The 18,451-nt window shown below is 38.9% G+C and overlaps 1 protein-coding gene across 2 annotated transcripts in view; it reads left to right on the top strand.

Moving 5' to 3' along the window:
- LOC131934967 (trissin receptor-like) overlaps nucleotides 1–17,021 on the top strand; it is a 101,212-nt gene extending 84,191 nt beyond the window's left edge. For both annotated transcript variants that reach the window (XM_059291242.1, XM_059291241.1), the window contains exon 3: nucleotides 15,373–17,021. In XM_059291242.1, the coding sequence (XP_059147225.1) occupies nucleotides 15,373–16,756 (1,384 nt within the window). In that variant the 3' untranslated portion in view covers nucleotides 16,757–17,021. The remainder of the gene's footprint in view (nucleotides 1–15,372) is intronic.
- The last annotated feature ends 1,430 nt before the right edge of the window (nucleotides 17,022–18,451 follow it).

Genomic DNA, 18,451 nt, shown 5'->3' with positions numbered 1-18,451 from the left:
AACTACTGTTAAAATACTACTTTAAACGATGAAAACTCGTGTTGACTTATAAAGTCATAGAATGCAGTTATTAAAAACAAAACCTACAAACGATGTTACTACTACTGTAAATATCAACCAATCTTTCAACGTCTATTAAACACACCGCCCTCAGCAGATCGTGGTATATGTTTTCAAGTTGATTCACAAGCAAGTCACCGACTACCTACTGTGTGGCATTTCTCAGGCGTCAGGTCGCTGTAAGTAGAAAAATGGGGATTAAGTTCTAGAAAATCGATTTCTTTAAAAAAAAAACATTAATGTGAAGAAATGTGAGTGCTCTAAAGTTACAGACAAAGTTTGGTTTATTTTTAAAAGCCACCAGAATAATATTTCTCTCGTATGTCGAGTGCTATACGATGACAGATAGAATTATTTATTTATAGTTTTAATGTTTACTTAGTTACTTGTTATGAAAACAATTTTAAACAACTAATTAAACTTCTGAAGTGTTTATGTGATAAAGTAACTTAGTAAAAAAGAAACTTGACAGTTTCAGTTTAGTGAAGAAAATAACAATTGTTAATTATGTATTAATTACGTAAGTTTTCTTGCAAATAACATACATCTATACATATTGACAACATTTTCTCTTCATCTGCCGAGGTCACAGAAACAAGTGAACTCTACTTCACTTGCCCCGTAGACCGTCAGGTTTGAAAGGGAGCTTTACTTTCTTTACTATACTTAAGTCATAAACCGATATGTAATTTTTCAAGCGTATATAAACATGTTGGGGTCAGGTTACAATACACAAACAACGATCCCAGATCCCAATGTAGTTTATAGGATCAAGTCCCCGTCAGGCAGTCGCCCTTGGGATAAAAAAAATCACATAAAATATCTAGAAGTTTTCAAAAATCATTACTTGGATGTTTTCCCATAGATATATGTGCCTGAGATAATGTCTAGATATACGATCTCCCGTCTGCCGTATTAAACCGGTGGAGAATCTTAGATCCCTTTGGAAAAATTGACATAACCAATTTTCCCCGGTCAGAATTCTGTCAACATGACTTCTATTTCTGGCTCCAACTTCAGACTCTCTGGCAGATGGGAAACTCTGGACGTAACTCTTCGTGTTTTAAATGTAAAACCTGGTGCTAGAGTTTCAGGTTTCATTTCTTAAATACAGTCACCAAGGTGAATGACCTAAGTCTTTGTGTCTGTCTGCACCAACCTTTAAATAGATGCAGCATTCTGATTGGTCTATTTCGTTAAAGGACCATGGGAAATCTTCCCCGGAAGTGAACTGTAAATAAGACAAGAACTAGCCTAATGCAGTATAGATAGAAAAGAATTCAATTCACTCTACCCTCGGTAAAAAAGAAAAAGAATTATCATTTGAAGTCTGTCAGTTAGCAACGGGTTTACAAAAATGTGTATAGAATGTACATTGATAAACACTAAATCTTTCACAGCATACTTTTAACAGGCTGTTTAAATTTTTTTCTTTCAGACTTCTTTTCTCCGCCGCAGGGGGGGGGGGGGGAGGGAGCGTGGGGGTACGTGGCACTTTCGGGACTTACGGGAGTGGGGGGGAGTCTAAATTTTACCTGGAGTTGGGAGTGGACACTGGTAATCTATATATATAATTCTCCTCTTCGAGCCGTTAGAAAACAAGCTGCAAACGCTCTCCCTACCTCCCCACCCCTACATGGTTTGAGTGAGCTGTGTTCACTCTAAATGTTTACAAGCAGAGCCAACGATTTTAAACGTAGGGGGGGAGGGGGGGGAAGGGGGGGGGGGGTTATGGTCCTTAACGAGCTACTTATAGTGTTTTAAAGAAATATTTTCAGTGTCAGCGTTGGTACTGTCGAATTCACAAATTATGAATTATTGAAAATTAGAAACAACTAAATAGCGGCGTATGTTATGCCGCGGGCCGGCTCGTAGTATTTATTTTCTATATCGATTGCATTTTATATAGGAAAGGGGGTGGGGGAGGGTACGTGTGCTTCTTAGGGTCAGTGCCACCCACCCTTGCCCGAAAAGATGTCTGAAAGAAATTCTGGCTTAGAAACTGAAGCTCCAGCTACATGAACATTACATTTAAACATGCTATAGTAATGACATTATACAAACCTTTTATGTAGAATTTCAGCTATATTATGTGTATACAGTGTACTCTTTACGTGTTTAGGTCAATACTAGCCTAAACCTAAATGTGTGCTTTTGTTTGAAATCAAACGTAAGAGAAAAAAAACTAAGTTGTTTTAAGGCAATTAATTTTAATAAATTAATAGTAGATTACTTTATATAAACTGATGTATTTTAACTAAACTGTATTTCCCAACACAACAATAATACTTGAACGGATCTAAACCATGACATACGCCTCTCACAAACAAGTCAATATGTTTGAATCCCCCAGTGCAGAAATACAAATCCGACTCGACTCAAGAGCCAGTATCCAATACTTGAGTGCGAATGAAACTAATTGAATTATTCTGATCGGTGGGGAGTTCAAGAATGAAATTATACCGATCGATCACGGCTATTTAAGAAACGATCCTGTACTGTACGCTTCATTTATTGTGGGGTTTTGTATTAAACACGACTTACAACTCCAGACTACTGTAAGCTTCGTTTATTGTGGGGTTTTGTATTAAACACGACTTACAACTCCAGACTACTGTAAGCTCCCTTTATTGTGTTTTTTATTTTAATAAAAACAACTCATTAAATTACTGTAAGCTCCATTTATTGTGGGGTTTTATATAAAAATAACTCACAATGCTAGACTACTGTAAACTCCCTAATGTAAGTTGGGCTGTACTTGAACTTCTCACAACTATCACTTGAAAGTTTTTTTTTTTATCTTAAGTTTTAACTGAAATAAAAACCAAACGAAAAAATAAAGGATACTTTCCAAGCCAAAAAGTTAACCCCCGCCACCGAAAAAAAACGGTTATTAAAAAAATAAGGATATGACACTTGTACTTTTAGGTTCTTACCCTAACTCAACCTTAGCCCTAAACATGACCCTAACTCAACCTTAGCCCTGAACTTGATCTTAACACTAACCCAACCTTAGCGCTGAACATGAACTTAACACTAACCCAACCCTAGCCCTGAACATGACCCTAACTCAACCTTAGCCCTGAACTTGATCTTAACACTAACCCAACCTTAGCCCTGAACATGAACTTAACACTAACCCAACCCCAACACTTACCATGATCTTAACCTTAACCCTAACACTAACCCAGCCCTAGCCCTGAACTTGATCTTAACCCTAACCCAACCCTAGCCCTGAACATGAACTTAACACTAACCCAACCCCAACACTTACCATGATCTTAACCTTAACCCTAACACTAACCCAGCCCTAGCCCTGAACTTGATCTTAACCCTAACCCAACCCTAGCCCTGAACATGAACTTAACACTAACCCTAACCCCAACGCTTACCTTAACCCCAAACCTAACCCTAACCTTAGAGGCGGAAAAGAGTTGTTTGTATGGCGTGAGCTTGAATATTCAAACGTCTAGACAGGCATCAGAAATTAACCAAGGTTGCGTGCGTGCTGGAAAAAGGTGGAGGGGCTTATCTGGACAAGATCCAAAGTAAATATTGTAGACTATTTATTGTTTTAAAAAATATCACCTTCGTGTTTTAAATCTAAAATAATAAAACAAATGATAAATTATTATTGCGTTGTCTTCTCTGTATCAGTCGTAATAACATGACTACTATATGCTGTTGGTCACTGTTGTTCAGCCGTAATACCCCCCCTACCCAACTCCTTATGCCAGAACTCGACTCACTATCGTAACCTATCATTTCCCCCTCAGCTAGCCGGCAATGGAGCCCTAGAGAAGCTATTGTTATACACGGGGGTTGTAAATCATGAAGAATGGGCTCAAGCAAATTTACATACACTCTATGGGAATACACAGTATGGTAAATGGACTGTGTGGGTCTTTGTTTTGGATGGGAGCTGTCTGGAGCTTAAGACTGGGTTTAAATAGGGAGGTACAGACTATTTAGTGTGGTATATCGTCTCATTTAGTGGGGTTTTTTTCTGATGATATAAATAGTGGGTTAATGCGGACACTATTTGACTACTTAATGCGTTTGACGGATGTTGTATGTTTTTAATATGGGATCCCTTGGAGTAAATACGTACTTTAATATGGGCTCTATACACTTATTGTTCATATGATACACGATATATGGCCTCAGTTTGGCTCAATGGGACTAAATAGTCAAAATTCGATGCCATAATATTATGTGGTATTTAAGAAACACTAATCCTTTTTAATAGAAGTTCTTTTTAAATGCCACATAACATAATGTAATTTACAACGGCAGTTTGTTTTGTAATGTTCGCTTTAGTACGACAATTTTCATCATCGGCTTATGAGGTCTTAGACATGTTTAGAATATTAACACTTCTTTCTGATATATGATATATATATATATATATATATATATATATATATATATATATATATATATATATATATATATATTAAAAATGGTTTTCTTCTTACACATAATAGAAATCGTCTGAATTGAACTTTTTTTTTGTAACTTGAAAATTTTAACATTTAAGTGTTAAGTAGAGAGGTCGAGTAAATTAAAAAAAAAAAAAAAAAAAAAAAAAAAAACTTGAAATTTAAATATGAGTAGAAGGGCAATTTCTTTTTTATACTTTCTGTGTGGCAGGAAGGTTGAGGGCTTGCATCTAGAACTGATACACATTTCAGTTAATGACATATACAGTATTTTTTAAGTCTCAGATTCGTATATTTGTGAGCGTACATAGACGTTGAACCGTGGCGTCCGCTGTTATTTAACTGTGTCCATCATGTGAGGACTATTGCACATTTACAACTTTGCTATTAAAAGCATAGACGTTGACCCGGGGCGTCCGGTCTAACTTGACTGTGGTCATCTTGTGATGACTGTTGCACATTTACAACTTTGCTGTAATGGAATAGACGTTGACCCGGGGCGTCCGGTCTAACTTGACTGTGGTCATCAGGTGACTTATGAGCATTGTTGCGGATTTACAACTTTGCTAGAACTGAAACTTTCATACTCAAATGTTTATATTATATACAGTGGAATGGGTGGGTACTGGGAAGTTTTGATGTTTATTCAAGATGGTTTGTTGGGGGAGCAATGGCGATGAGAGTACGCTGCCTTTTATCTATCCGCCAATCCGGTTACGTGGGGGTGGGAAGAGTGGGGGGTGAATCTTCAATTACCGTTCAGATTGTGCCCCTTTAAAACCTGAGAAATCCAACGACTGTTCTGATGTTAATTTACTAGAGGGCTGATCAAGTGATGTTTGGCATGAGACTGTCTTAATTAATATTAATACTTTTTTTCTATTTTTTGTTTAGTTAGGTGAGAGTTCCAGTCTATGTCTTAACTTTGTTTGAAATGGTTCTTTTAATAACTCGATGTGAGGGTTTTTAAAAAAAAATTAAACCTGATTTAATTCCTATATTTATAATTAGACGATCTATAAACAAGTTGTTTTCATCTTCTGTTCTTTGTCTAGTCGTGTTAATTAAGATAAGTGTGATTGCTTTATTTGTTGTGGCTGTTTGATTGGTGGTTTTTAGCGCAATTTCCATACTGGAGAATTGCGATTATTAACTCGTCATTTCTGGATGTATAGATGTGTGTCCGCAGCTTTAAGTCGTATCTCCTCCTCAACGAAGCAATATCGAGGACTAGTTCCAAAAGCAAATATGTTAAGCAAGTTCCGAGGATGATTGTGGGCCAAAAAAATTCCCGGAATTCCTTCCTGGATTTCCCGGAAAAGCCAAAAAACAACTCGAAAAAATGCAGTTTTTGGCCCATATCTCGGCAACCAGACCACTTAGCGACTTGAAATATTTACCAATCGATTCCTGCCATAATTTAGAACAATATTGCCGAAGAAAGTTTTCAAAAATATTTTTTCGTTCGGTCACAAAAAAATTAATTAAGCATTTTTAAACTGAGCATCCTGTAGGCCTAGGATGATATTTTTAATTTAAACTGAGCATCGTGTAGGTTTTTAGCGCAAAAAAATATCCTTTCGTTCGGTCAAAAAAAAAAAAAATTTGTTATGGATAACATAAGGAAATTGCGCTTAAATTGTCAATAGACTTTTTATTAACTTTTTTTATATTTTCGCAACGGAAAAATCAGCCAGAGGAGATCACTACAGTAAATTAAATGGAAGTTGTCTAGGTTTCGTACGTGATAGATCACATACTGTGTAAATTGCATAAATATCACGTAAAAATAAATAATTGATCAAGACATTTGGTAAAGTTTGTGGTATCTTCTCATTGAATTTAAAAATGCATTATAACGCGTTATAATGTTTTTGAAAATTGAATTTAACGAACCTTAAATTTTAGAAGATAATTTATTTTGACCGAGATGTAAACTTATTGATTAGTTACTTCCCCTGTAACTCATAAAAATACAACAGGAGAGTGTATGTCTAGAAAGATACATTCGTACTTAAAATTTCCTTATTTAATGAGGTACTCATCATAGCGTTATGGGACGGAGTGGTCTAGCGGTACAGAGCTGGACTGCTAACCCGTAAGTCTCGAGTTCGAATCCGGGTTCAAGTCAGAAGACCGTTCCTGAGGTACCCAACTCTGATGGGTACCTAACTCACGTTAGAGAAAGTAAAGGCGGCTGGGCAAAGTGCTGACCACACTATCTCTGCCGAGGTGAACTCTACTTCACTTGCCCCATAGACCGTCAGGTTTGAAACTTTACACCATAGCGTTATGGACTAATGAAATTCATCGTGACTAGATCCAGCGAATAGAACTCGAGACTTTTGGGTTAGTACTTGTACGCTCTACTTCTCGACAAAGACTTCCTATTATAACTGTAAATTAATGTATCATTATAATTTTTAATGTTAATATAACTACATATGTTTATGAAGAACATAGCAATTAGGTGTTGTTTTTTTTTTTTTAACTTTTTTTTTATAACCCATGGAGGTCAAAGTCGTAAGTCGAGACAACTACCAACTCGACCACCATTTCCACAGCGCCGCTCATCGTAAGGCGTGACGTCATCTGCCGGTCGCGGAGTCCCCGGATGATAGATGCGTCTGAGGCCGGCGGGATGGGAAAACTTATAATTATCGTCTGCTCCGACCGCAAATTTTCAAACATAAATCTCCCGCGGTCGTCAGAAGCGTATAGATCAGTGGCCATGTTCAGTAATATAGGTTGATTTTTTTTTTTTCGTAGTTCCGGCTGTAACTATGGGCCTACTTTAGCCTAACCCATCAATAGTGACAAGGTTTGAAACCTCATTCTAACCTCGAGGCAATGTCAAGGTCAAAGAGTAGGTATATGTTGACCTTCATCTTGAGAAATGATGATGTCGTTTCAAGATAACTTAATATACTCAAATCACAGCAAACGATAATTGTAATTTAATTTGTGTTTCCCAGATCGTGCTAAAGTTGCCAAATGTGGTCATTAAAAAAAAACCTCTTGGAGGTTAGTTAATTAAGGTAATTAACTAGAAACAAGATGTAGAACTCTTCTGCGGCCTTGAGATATAAAAAAAGTATTGCATCCGGGTACTGGGAAACGAACATTTCTATCCCAGAAGCCTCCTAAGTTGAAATTCAAAGATATTTTTTTATTTTATTTTTGCCAATGTAGTTGTTTTTTAATGGTTTAGGTCGTTCGGTTATTCAAATCACGTGACTTGGCTGAACTTACTACATAGTGGAGCAGTACTAAGTCTCTTGTACAATGTAAACTAGTTCAAAAGCCTAAAACATTCAGAATTATCTCAGTTTAGTTTTGTGATGTATAGATTAATTATTTTTTATCTGTGACGTTTAGGATAAATAAAGTAAAAGTACCCTTTGAAAACCAGACGGTCCATGGGACAGGTGAAGTAGAATTAACCTGTTTCAATTACCTCGGCGTGTGAATGAATATGCACTATGCCCAGCAATTTTCATTTCCATAAAGTTAGCTATGTTCTCATCAGAGCTGGATGGAATCAATGAAGTCATACGGACTTGGTACCATGATCCGAACTCCATACATTCAGGTTAGCAGTCCAACGCTCTAACTCCAGGCCATGCCGTTCCAGGTCTGATTCTACGATAAGGATTGGGTTTCGTTCCTCGATTATAAAGACCTACATTACATAGACAAGATCGGGCAAGTGATGAACGCGCGTCATTCATTCGTTAGTCAACGGAAAAAAGTCCTTATGAGACCTTTCGGAATCCGTCCGACGTAATTCATTCGTTCATCCAGGCTACCTGTCCTACGGAATCCGTCCGACTCCGCTAATGCGGATCAGTTGACACATCCTACGGAATCCGTCTGATATCGATACTCGGAAATGACGCAGCTGACAGGTGTTCCTGGCGGGTATAGTGTGTGTAGTCAAAGGCACAGGTCGTTGTTGCGACAAGCTTTCATTCAGTACAAAACACGATCCAAGGCAATGTTCAGTTCTTTATTTGTTCTCGTTTTACACATTACAGAGGCATGTCCTGGTCGCTGGCAGTGTCCTTCCAGACTTTTTTCTCCGGGGGGGGGGGGGGGGGCACTAGAAATTTTCGGAGGTTACGGACACGGTTAAAAGTATATATTCTATACATAGACTCCATTTCGTTCGGGGGAGCGGTAGACTTTCTTCGGGGGGGGGGGGGGTTTAGTCCCCCCCCCCCCCCCCGAAGAGATACCTGGAAGAAAATCTGGCAGCTGGTCTCTACAAAAAAGCCCCCTAATAACTGTTCACTCCCACTTCTACATCCACATTCAAGTTTGGGATGACAACACCAAAACACCCCCGGGTTAACTCAACTCACACACGCACACTCTCCCCTACGTTCGGGACTGTTCTAACCTGTTCTAATATATCTTACAAATGACCCGCATCAGTCTCTTCAGTCATTCGTTTAGTTCTGGATCGGATGTTTTAGGTTGATGTTTAGGTTTTTGGTTAAAGTTACGTCTCAAATTGTGGCTCCAATTTAGGTTTATGTGAAAATGATTTTTAAAATGTCTATACAAATATACGAAACTTTATGTATTTCCAAAACAAAATGTAAAAAAATATATAAACTGTATGATAAATAACCTCACAGCGTGTCAAAGGTTTCATGAGAAGTCACGTTTTTAAAGATAGAAAGATTGTTTTATTGTTTTTAGCGGTGTTAAAAGCTTTTTATGATAAATGACTATTTAAATATTTATTTTTTACTTTTTTGAAACAGGAGAATTTTAAAATTAAAATAATAACGCGATATTTATAGCTTTAACCAATTAGGACGCCAACATATTTTTTTCATTTCTTTTGTTTCTCAATTAAGTCGTCACCCCACGCGACAAAAAAATTACTTTCAACCCCAATCGGTAATTTTGTGATCGGATCACCACAAGACAATTATTATGAACGTTATTAACGTCCTTGGTCAGTTCGGATTTGACAACATCGGCGAACACAACTCACCTTAGTCTGCCGGTACTTAATCCTGTTGTCTCCCTTCTCCTATTGAAACATCTAAATTCTCTACAGTTGTCGAAGAGGAAAAAACTAGTTTGGTAGTGGAATGATTTAGTAAGTCGTCAGATCTTGCAGTTGTTACAAAATATACACATGGATATTTACACTAAATTTTGTTTTTAATGTGTGACTTAAAATTAAAATGTTAATTATTCCCGTTCTGTAATATATATTCTTTATATCCTATATTTTTAATCCTTAATAAAACTTATTACTGTTTACTATTTTATTTAACATTTTCATTCGTTTGAAAATGAATTTAAAAAAAAAACGGTCAGCCTTATTTGTTAAATTGTGTAACAAACATGGTTGATTACTATTTTCAATTTGTTTGTTTTTTAATTTGTTTAACCATAAATCTAGTTCGCTATTAGAAGATTGTCATTACAAGCGGTCGATTTTTTTTATTTTTAAATATCATATTTCATAGAGGTTGTGAATAAATAATTACAACGACGATGTCATATAATAATTGGTATACTGTGTCATGGTATGATGAATCTGATGGTTAAAGTAGATCAACGGTTCTAATATTTGTTCAGGGCACCCCTAGTTAGGTCTGATGGGTTTCTAGCAAATATTTAGGATAATATACATATTCGTATAAACACTGTTATAATCCGTAATGCGTTTTTTTTTGCCTTAAGTTTACTTCCTGATAGTATCTTAATTAGGGGAGGGCTATGGATGAGATGGGGTATGGGTGAGATGGGGTATGGGTGAGGTGGGGTATGGGAGAGATGGGATGGCGTATGGGTGAGGTGGGGTACGGGTGAGGTGGGGTATGGGTGGGATGGGGTATGGGTGAGGTGGCGTATGGGTGAGATGGCGTATGGGTGAGATGGCGTATGGGTGAGATGGGGTATGGGTGAGATGGGGTATGGGTGAGGTGGCGTATGGGTGAGATGGCGTATGGGTGAGATGGCGTATGGGTGAGATGGGGTACGGGTGAGATGGGGTACGAGTGAGATGGGATGAGAACCAGCGGAGTAAATCAATACCATCTGAGAGGAGATGGAGACGTATCGTAGACACCCTGGAGGGGTGTGTTAGCTAGTGGCCCATCACTTAACCCATGGAGGGGAGTGTTAGCTAGTGGCCCATCAATTAACCCATGGAGGGGAGTGTTAGCTAGTGGCCCATCAATTAACCCCTGGACATCCTCAGATTTCATATTACAGGAAGGTGTGGGGAGGTGGGGTTAGTCTTGTGTTCGGGTGAGGGTGTGGGGGGAACTCTGGTTTTATAAAATTAGAAATTATTTTCTATGATAAGGATAATATAACTAACAGTAAAATGGATTGATTCTAAATGGATGTATGGATGAGTGAGTGAATGTATAATTGAGTGGGTGTATGGATGAGTGTATGCATGGATAAATGGATGAATAAATTAATGGATGAGTGAATAAATGGATAATTGGATGAATGGATGGATAAATGAATGGATGAATGGATGACTTGATAGGTTGATGGATAGGTGGACAGTAGGACAATAGACCAGTGGGGAAAATGGATAATAGAAGAAAGGATGGATGGATCGGAGAAATCGGATATGATCTTATGAGATGGAATTCGATGGAATGGGATCAGATAGTATACGATTTGACACTATGGCTAAATGATGCATGCGCTTAGCTCTGTCTATTCATGCTTAAAAGAAAGCTTATTGGCTAAAAAGTGTGAAGTCAACGTTCGTATCTTTATTATCTTATACATCGTAGATAACTTTCCCATACAGTACATCTAAATCGAAAACAACTTTCTCATACAGTCCATCTATCCTCAGACAATCTGACTTTACAATGAGCCCTCCAACACCATCTAGATCCCAACACAATGATGATTAAAAAAAATAAACGTGTGCCCAACACGTTTCGCCCACGCGTGTACGTAAACACGCATACATCTCCCCCCCCCGCCTCCCGACACCTCCCATCCCCGACACCGCCACCTCCCCCCACCCCCTCCACTTCCTCACAGGTCGAAGTCTACAGTAGTCGCTATGACCCCAGAATAAATGATCAGCTTTCTGCCCGTAGGCCCAATCGCGCGTGATCTTATCTCCCCCCCCCCCCCCCATCCCCAATACCCCATCTCTATCCATATAATTACTGAATATTGAGTGAAACTGATGACTTATCTGACTTTACAGTCTGTGGACTGCTCACACTTTCGTTTGACCTACACTACGCCACAGGGGTGAGTTAACATTCAACTACACGTGTTTTAACCATGAAAAGGATTTTAAAAATAACAGTTGGGTTTGACGTACAATTGACGTAAAACAGAATTCGGCTTGATTGTGTACTATTACTAGACACTTTTGACATTAGTATTTACTCAAAGGTCTAAAGCCATGACCAGTGTTTCTTCCAGAGAAAGTCTACCGCCCTCCCCCCCCCCCTCCCCAACGAAATGGAATTAATATAGAAAATATATACTTTTACCAGTGTCCGCCCTTCCGGAAAATGTAGTCCCCCCCCTCCCGTAAATATCAAGTACCCCTCCTTCCCCGGAGAAAAAAAGTCTGGAAGAAACACTGGCCTTGACCTTGACATGTAGATAATAAACCTTGACCTTCCAAAAATACATTGAATCTGACCGTCCCACACATATCTTGACCTTGACCTTTCCTTAAAATCCCACCTCCCCTTCAGATCCCCCATTTCTCTCTGCTAATTAAATTGAAGAAAATGGATTGTAAAACCTCAACCAAATAAACACGCCAAAATCCAAGCTATTTCATGCACGCCAAACTAATTAACCAATTTGTTTTTACATTTAATTTAATGAGTTTAATCCAGACCATTAAACCAAATGTCCCACTAAAACCGCTGATACAGCACTTTGTTTTTGGATACTTCAATCAAAGGTTCCATTTTTTTCTCTGTAGAAAACTCACACGAGCTAGATATAATATTTACTCGCATTCCTAGATAGGTTAAAAACTACTGTCATTTACATTTTGTTTAATAAAGACATGAAAAAGATAACTGCATTTTTTTTTGTTCGATATATTTAATCTCTACCCCTTGACATTTCATGTTTCCTGTTGTAGTTCTGTTTAGTTTTTTTTTTTTTTTTTTGGTAAGTTTAAATATCTCAAGGGAAGCTAAAAAAAAATTCATCTCAAGACAAAATGTTGCGAGTTATCCTCCCATAGCACTAGATAAAACCTGGTTCATTGCCCAGGGTTTCTTTAATTAAACTTTTGTGCACTTAAAATTTAGAATAGAAACTCCGATATTGGATCTTTGTTCCTGTTGGAAGCACACACGTCTGGTACATAGGGGAGTTGCGGTTCTTGGGGTTTTAAACTTCACTGGGCCCAATTTTGGACTGCATGAGGAAGTAATGTTGCCAGAATTCCTTCTTGTGTAATGTTATTAATGATTGGATTTAAACGCGGACTGTATAATTTTGAAAGAGTTTTTTTTTTCCTAGGTGAAGTGATGTGATTAATGGATGGTCCAGTTTTGGCCATTGCGAAATACTTTAACTACACGTTTGAACTTTAGCTAAACGACCGATCACCGTTTGTTAAAATCAAGTGTAGTGACATTTCTGCAACTGGCTAATAAATACATAAATGGCAAAACTGTGACAACGCAAAAACGGACAGCATATTGCATGGCGAAAGGTTGAACATCCAAGGGATCTACGTACAATTCTTGAAGTACACTTTTTTCCTAGGGCCTTTTGCCCGAATAGACACTTGCTCAAATGTGACAAACACCTGAATGGACACTTGCCCAAGCACGACAAATGTCCACATGGACACTAGCCCGAATGGGACAAACACCCGAATGCACACTTGTCCAAATGGACAAATTCCCGAATGGACAAATTCTTGAATGGACAAATTCCCGAATGGACGCTAGCCCGAATGGACGCTAGCCCGAATGGACGCTAGCCCGAATGGACGCTAGCCCGAATGGACGCTAGCCCGAATGGACGCTAGCCCGAATGGACGCTAGCCCGAATGGACGCTAGCCCGAATAGACATCTGCCCGCATGGGACAAAAACCCGAATGGACACTTGCCCGTGCGCGACAAATGCCCAATGGACACTTGCTAGCGTCAATTAGGGACAACTGCATTCGGGAAATCTGCTTTCTGGCAGCGTATTTCGGGAAAACGTCCGGCACCCCCATCCAAAAACGGATACTAGAGGGAAATAAGTTATCAAAAGCCATTATTGCCTTGACGGTGAAAGGGTATTAATATATTTTTTTAAAAGCAAATGGCGATTATTCTGCTTTTACATCTAATCTTCTTTAGTTTTAGAAGTCATTTTTTCTTAAATCATAACTAATTTCGGCTTTAAGATACAAGTTAAAAACTCAATTATAGTCAAAAATGTCATTGTGAGAAATGCCATTCTAAGTAATGTTTTAGGTTAGATTTATCTTTGATTGTAAACTATACTTGAGTTTCATACCGACTAAACATTGACTACATTTCGTCAAACGAACCCGGGAATATGGCGTCTCAGTTTCAACCAATCACATTGCCTCTCATCTGGTCGACGTCTGCCTTACGTCTGGCCAAATATTTGCCTTCATTATCCCGCCTTGGCTTGATGAAACACAAACATTGCCCCACGGGGGCCAAAATGTCGTCACCCTGGCGACAAGGAAGGTTCTAGAAAACACAAAACACCTGCAATAACAGGAGACACTGTTGTTTTAATCCAACATTCTAGAGCTCCAGGTTATGGGTGCCCTAGCAGCCAGCGAACTTAGCAATCTAAGGGCACTAAACTATGATGCGGTCGGCCATTCACCCTATTTAGTAATTCCCCCGCGTACATTCGTTTTAATAAATAGCGCACACAAAAATGACAACTCTCATATAATTAACTAACACGCATATTCACAATCATCATTCATCATTCATCATTGTTCCCAAGAGACATGGAACAGATTAAGTAGTTCTTCTGTTTCAATAGATTTGGTCAGCACTGTGACCATCCGTTTTTGTTTCCCTAGCGTGTGTTAGGTACCCATCCGAGCTGGGTGGACTCAGGGAAGTTCTACGTATTTGAACCCGGATTATAACTCGAGACTTTCGAGATAGCAGTTAGCTCTCTACCGCTTGGCCACGCCGTCCTATGTTAACAATCATTCTCACTCACCAATGATTACAAATTGTATTCGCAAGCAACTCAAACAAGCCCACACAATCTGCTTATAAAATTTACAAGAACACTTGGTAACACATGACAATGCGATAAAACATTTCGCATGCGTCTAAAAAATACAGCAAATCACCGGTTTACCGACTATCAAAACTAAATAAGAATAGCTAAATTATGAACGTGAACTTAAATGTTAAGGAATATTCTCTTCGTGAAGCTGCGTGTAAGTGTTTGTAAACCTTGTTTATCGTGATGTAGCTTATAATTAGATTATTTTAAGGGCCTATACATTTTTTTTCCTCCATGGAGCAAGTGTTGTTTTTTGTATGACGTTAAGCCTTCAAAGGCTATGACTATGCACAGCCATAGTGGCATTTCCTTTGTATATTATTGGGCGCTCTGCTGACTTAAAAGCGGATTCGAACTCGATACTTTCGGGTTAGCAGTCTATCGATCTACCTCTAGGCCACGCCGATCCCTACATTTTTCTGTACTACACGATAAGTTGACCGAGAGCTTCGGGGTTGTAATAGTTACTAAAATACCTATCTCTGTTGATTTTTTCCAACTGCATTTTTATGAACATGTATTTACACTTAATTTTTCAAAGAACATAAAGTCGCCATGTTTTGATTATTCTAACAACGGGCTAATTATATTTCACAGGCACAACGACAGCTACTCCTGCAAGCAGATAGAGCTGGGCGGGGCAGAGGATATGTTCAGCTCCATCTACCCGCCCCGCCCCGTGAACGCCGTCATCACCATGTTGGCCTGCTTCAGCGTGCTGGGGTTGATCGGGAATTCCCTGGTGCTCTACGTCTACGTCAGGAAGCGGAACAAACTCTCCTCCACCGTCTTCATCATCGCCCTAGCCGCCACGGACCTCGTCACGTCCGCAGTCAGCATGCCTTACACCATGGTCGTCGAGAGCCTCAACTACACCGTCTCGCTTGACTTCTCCTGTAAGCTGTACTACTTCTTCATCACCTGCACGGTTCCGTTCTCCGTCTTCATCATGGTTGCCATAGCAATAGACAGGTACATCTGCATCTGCCGGCCCCATTCCCACGTCCTGGACTCGGTACGAGCGAGAAACTGCGTCATTTGTTTACTATTTCTGGCGATAATCATGGGAATCGTGACGGCCATGTCTATGGGTGTTTACGTGGATATGGATACGTTGCGAACCCCAACGATAAAAAACATGATCAAAAACAACTTCGCGGAGGAGAATTTCACAACCTTGCTGAAGAGGATTGAAGATGAATCCTGTCCGGAATGCGTGAATACTTCCTTCATAGATGAAGACACCATGTCGCGTTTAGTCGCCAATTTAGTCGCGCTGCATTTAAAAGTCTGCAGCCGTGTGATGCCGACTAACGAGACGTTCGTCTACACCGGGAAGTGCATGCCCAACCAGATGTACGTCTCCGAACACTTCCGGCGGCAGTACCAGACGTTCTACTCCTCCAGTTTCCTCGTCTGCTTCTTCGTCGTCTTCGTCTTGTATATTTTAATCTACCGCTCCGTCTTGGTACGGCGCTCGCGTCGTTTAGCCGCCAGAACCAAGACGACGATAACACACACACAAGACGTGTCCTTGACCGAAAACCAGAGCATGCTGAACGACTCGCCCGACAAGAGCATCGCGTTAGCTGAGATCACAAACGGCAAGAAAGACGCGGGATCTCAGAAAAAACGCCCCCAGCCTCAATCCCAGAACCAGTCTCTGCTCCAGAAAGACCAAGCCCAACACGATATCGAAGAAGGCGCGCAGACAGCGGCGGAGAACGGATGTCTCCGGGATAAATACTTTCTCGCCAATTTCAGAACCGCGGTCATGTTGTTTGTGGTGACGATTTTTTTCGTCATCGCTTATCTCCCTTCGTGGTTGATCGCCTACAAGGTGCTGAAGTTCAACGTGCTGGTGTTTTACGTCTACTTCAGCAACCACATCGTCAACCCCATCATCTACGCCTTCATGAACCCCGCCTTTAGGAGATCGTTAAAGGGGTTGCTGTGTAGGAAGCGGGGGAGGGGAATGTGAACGGTTGACGCCATGGCCTTGTACTAAAATATCTTCTGATCCTAGCCGCAAAATAGATTTAAGTGTGATTCGAAGTTCAGAGAAGTTCGAAAAATAAATCGCAGAATCAAACACTCAACCGATGATCCAAAAAATGAATCCGAGATTCAATCCTTCAGCGCATGTTCGAAGAGTGAATCCTAGATTCAATCAGTAAACCGATGATCGAACTATGAATGCAAGATCATTTAGCGCGTGTTCGAACAATGAATCCAAGATATTTCATTCAGCGCATGTTCGAATAATGAAACCAAGATTCAATTATTCAGCGCATGTTCGAAGAATGCATCCAAGACATTCACACCGTCAAAGTGCCATATTTAACTCTGAACAGACTTTACTGATTCCAAATTGGTGCACAACATCGTTTAATTCAAACTTGTATTCAGCTGCTAAAAACACAGCCCCGTACCATTTGGAATAAGATATCTCTAAGGCTTATTTCTTTCGGTTTGCGTATATCTTATTCATTTAAAACTCAAACTTTGAAACTGTTTACATGTTGTACAGTTATACTCATCGCACATGTACGTGTACAGTGAATAATATCACATTGTTTAAAAGAGTAACAGAAGGGGAAAAATGTAATGGATTTTACTTAAAAACAGCGATATGAAAATAAAAGGTTTTATAAGAGAAGTGACCTTGACGTGTGCGCTTTCTAATGGAGTACTTAGATATAAGTTTGAGGTTTTGCCTTCTGAATTTTTAACCATCTACATACAGTTTAATAATTGGAACTAAGTTCATATTTGAATGACGTCTGTTGATATGACGGAAGCTCCTGGTATAAAACTACATAGGTTATTGTGTTGTTTATTTACAGTGTGTATGTTTATGTGATCATCATTTCTAGAAACACTGGCCAAACGTGGGTGTTGTGTCAATATTCTGATACACTTAAAACACATGAAGTGAATATCGAGCTCATGTTTAAGTTTAGGGATCTACAATTCTGTTATTTTCAGGGTTTTTGGGAATTTTATGGTTTTCGTGGTTTTGGTAATTAAATTTACAAGATCGGATTAGGTTGGTTGTTCAGACATTCAATGCATAAATGTATACATATACATATATTGAAGCTCAAAATTTTAAAGTTCGCCCTACATAAATACAAATGTATATCTAATAATAGCTCCTAAGCAAATAATTACACCATAACATGTGGGTGGGGTATTATATAATCAACAGTTAGCACTTATATAACATGATTGGGTTTCAAGAGGCATATAAATATAATTATACATCATTTAATTCATATAAATGTATTAATATGATTGTTACACATTGATTTTTACCCCTACCTTTTTTTTAATAAAACAAAGCTCTGTATTTTTATTTAGAGGGGACCAAATGTAAAGATGTTATTTTATATTAAGAATAATTTACTAAAAAAAATGTATCAGATATTAGGAACTAAAAAATAAAAAGACCAAAAGGAAATGGAAAACTCTACATGTAAGAAAATGAGCAGCTAGATTATATTTTATATCCATGTTTGTTTCTAACCAATGGCAATTATCGTTACATTTCTTGAATGACAGCGAGAGGCTACCAAAAGAATTTGTTGTTCAATATGTTGACATTTTCACATCAGATGTCGTCTATTTCAATTCGTATTTGACGTTATGTTTGTACATTTAAAAAAAAACAACT

This window comes from Physella acuta, unplaced genomic scaffold, assembly GCF_028476545.2.
Source record: "Physella acuta isolate Inbredline_101_S28 unplaced genomic scaffold, ASM2847654v3 ptg000124l, whole genome shotgun sequence".
NCBI lineage: Eukaryota > Metazoa > Mollusca > Gastropoda > Physidae > Physella > Physella acuta.
The sequence above is the reverse complement of the archived record's forward strand: the minus strand, read 5'-3'. Positions and strand labels throughout refer to the sequence as shown.